General features: G+C 34.8%; 1 protein-coding gene across 1 annotated transcript in view; it reads left to right on the forward strand.

Moving 5' to 3' along the window:
• Positions 1 to 2031, forward strand: part of LOC106461153 (cell division control protein 42 homolog) — a 25250-nt gene extending 23219 nt beyond the window's left edge. The window contains exon 3 of the mRNA XM_013920949.2: positions 638 to 2031. Within this exon, the coding sequence (XP_013776403.1) occupies positions 638 to 1156 (519 nt within the window). The 3' untranslated portion in view covers positions 1157 to 2031. The remainder of the gene's footprint in view (positions 1 to 637) is intronic.
• Positions 2032 to 2382: the final 351 nt, after the last annotated feature.

Raw genomic sequence — 2382 nt, forward strand, 5'->3', positions numbered from 1 at the left:
ACTTATAGCATTGATAAGAATTTTACAACAAATATTCATTCATTAGATAGCTAGGCCTCGTATTTTGTTTTCCCCAACATCATGCCCCTAGTTGAACAAAATTGGCTGCCAATTTTGATTTCATTCCTTTAAGTCGCACACTCAATCCGTTTTTGGCCGCACCTTTTTGTCACACCTAGATCATTTTTAACCACACTATTATTAATTTCTGTAGAGCGACCTCTGACATTTTAAATTGCATTAACTGCCATAAGAAGAAAATATAGCTAGATACTGAAATGTACACATATACGATTTGATGTTTATTGTTTTTCTCTGATCCTTCTGTAAACACAGCATACAATACACAGTGCGCTTTATTATAAACATTGGTAATTCATCCAATCAACTCTTTTATATTGTTTCTAAAATTACTTAATTATTTGTTGCTTCTGCATTTTGATCGTTTATCTTTTTTTTCACTCCCCCTACGCCTGTTTAGTTATTTATTTTCAATTTTTTACTTTTAATGAATTTCTATAATAAATGAACATCTAATTATAGTGATTATTTACATAATCAACACTTTTACAAATGATTAAAAACGACCCTCTAAAGACATATTCTAAATATGATTGGATTTTTTATGTTTCTGTAGGACGACTTTGACTCCCTTCGACCCCTGTGTTACCCCCACACCCACGTGTTTCTCCTGTGCTTCAGTGTGGTGAGTCCCACGTCTTATGACAACGTTAGAGAACGCTGGCTTCCAGAAATCCGCCATAACTCTCCTCGAGCTACAGTGATTCTGGTCGGCACGCAGTGTGACCTGCGCTTTGATGTAAAGGTTTTACTTGAACTTGCTCAGTCCGGAGAACAACCTGTACCGGTGCACATAGCCCAACGACTCGCCCAAGATACCGGCGCCCTAGCTTACTTGGAGTGTTCCGCCTTGACGCAAGAAAATGTGAAAGAAGTGTTTGATACAGCCATCCTTGCAGGTCTCCGGAACCAAAGTCCAGATATAGTGCCTTGGGCACGTGCCAAGAGCGATAAACCTTGGCAAGGAGAGAAGACGGGGTCACCTCTCAATGTTACAATAGTTTCGACTTCGACCTATAGAAAGAATAACAAAAAATGGTGGAAAAAACTGTGTTGTTTCAGTTTTTCTGAGTGAGTGAATCTGTGATTGTGCACGTAAAAGTAATTTAATGATATTTAGAAAACACTTGGTATCCCTAAAGTAGGTAAATCACAATTAAAGAAATTCAATCTATTGCTAAAGGAAGAATCCCCTTCTAAAAATGTTCACTATGTGACTTTTAACTGGTAGTTTAATCACGTTTTTAATAGTAATATTCTCCATTTTCCGCTGTGTCAGTAGACCCACAATAACTGGACTGTAGAACAGTGAAACAAGAGATGACCCTGACTAGAACCTTGCAAAACTTTGAGTTCATAGATCAAATCAAAACCTATTTATATATTTCCCTTAATACTATGTCACTACTAAAATATAGATTCGAATCCCGTTTGAGCTCCATGATATGAAACTACGAAACCGATGAATCGCTTCATCTTATATACTATAGCTTTGTATATTAGTTAGGCTTAGATGTTAGACAACAAAAAGAAAATGTTGCGGTTCTCACGATTATTTAGATAATAAAATATAGTTTAGCTTAATATTATAACACAGCAATTAGTATAATCATAGGAAGTAAAAATGAATATGTCATGAGTTTTTGTGAAGAGAGAGAGTTGTTAATAACTGGTAACTCTCCATGTAAATAAAGGATTGAAAATTTATTTCTCTTCCTAAAGGCTCTGAAACAGTTTGTATATATTGTTCTATACAATGTTCTTTTCCTTATTCATGTTTCTTATGCTTTGTTTTTCATGTCGGATTACTGAGTCGGACAATCAACCAAGAAGAAAACATATCACATCTTTCAATTGTTTTACCAGACATAATCTGTAAAGATAAGAAGCTTGTATTATTCGCCAAGTGAGGGATTTGCCAATGTAAATAAAGATGATTTTGATCAACAACCAGAATAGAATATGAGTTCCTTAATAAATTACGCAGTGAAATTTCTTATTAGAAGAATTGTGTGTTATTTAGTTTCTTACAATTCATAAAAATAGTTCTTACAAAGTACAAACACACAGAGTTGAGTGCGTTATATTAAAATATATGTAAATCACGTGACAACCAAACCCAGTAATAAAGTCGCGGTGGAGTGGAATGTATCATAACTACATTTTGACATTTTTTGGGTTGCATAGTGTGTGATGCCACCGAAAATTGATCTCTGTTTCAAAGGTTATATAACAGACCTTTCCGACGCGAAATCTTCATATACTCAGATCATAAAAATGTGTTAAGATCGGAGATTTGAA

The sequence above is a fragment of the Limulus polyphemus genome, unplaced genomic scaffold (assembly GCF_000517525.1).
Source record: "Limulus polyphemus unplaced genomic scaffold, Limulus_polyphemus-2.1.2 Scaffold906, whole genome shotgun sequence".
Lineage (NCBI taxonomy): Eukaryota > Metazoa > Arthropoda > Merostomata > Xiphosura > Limulidae > Limulus > Limulus polyphemus.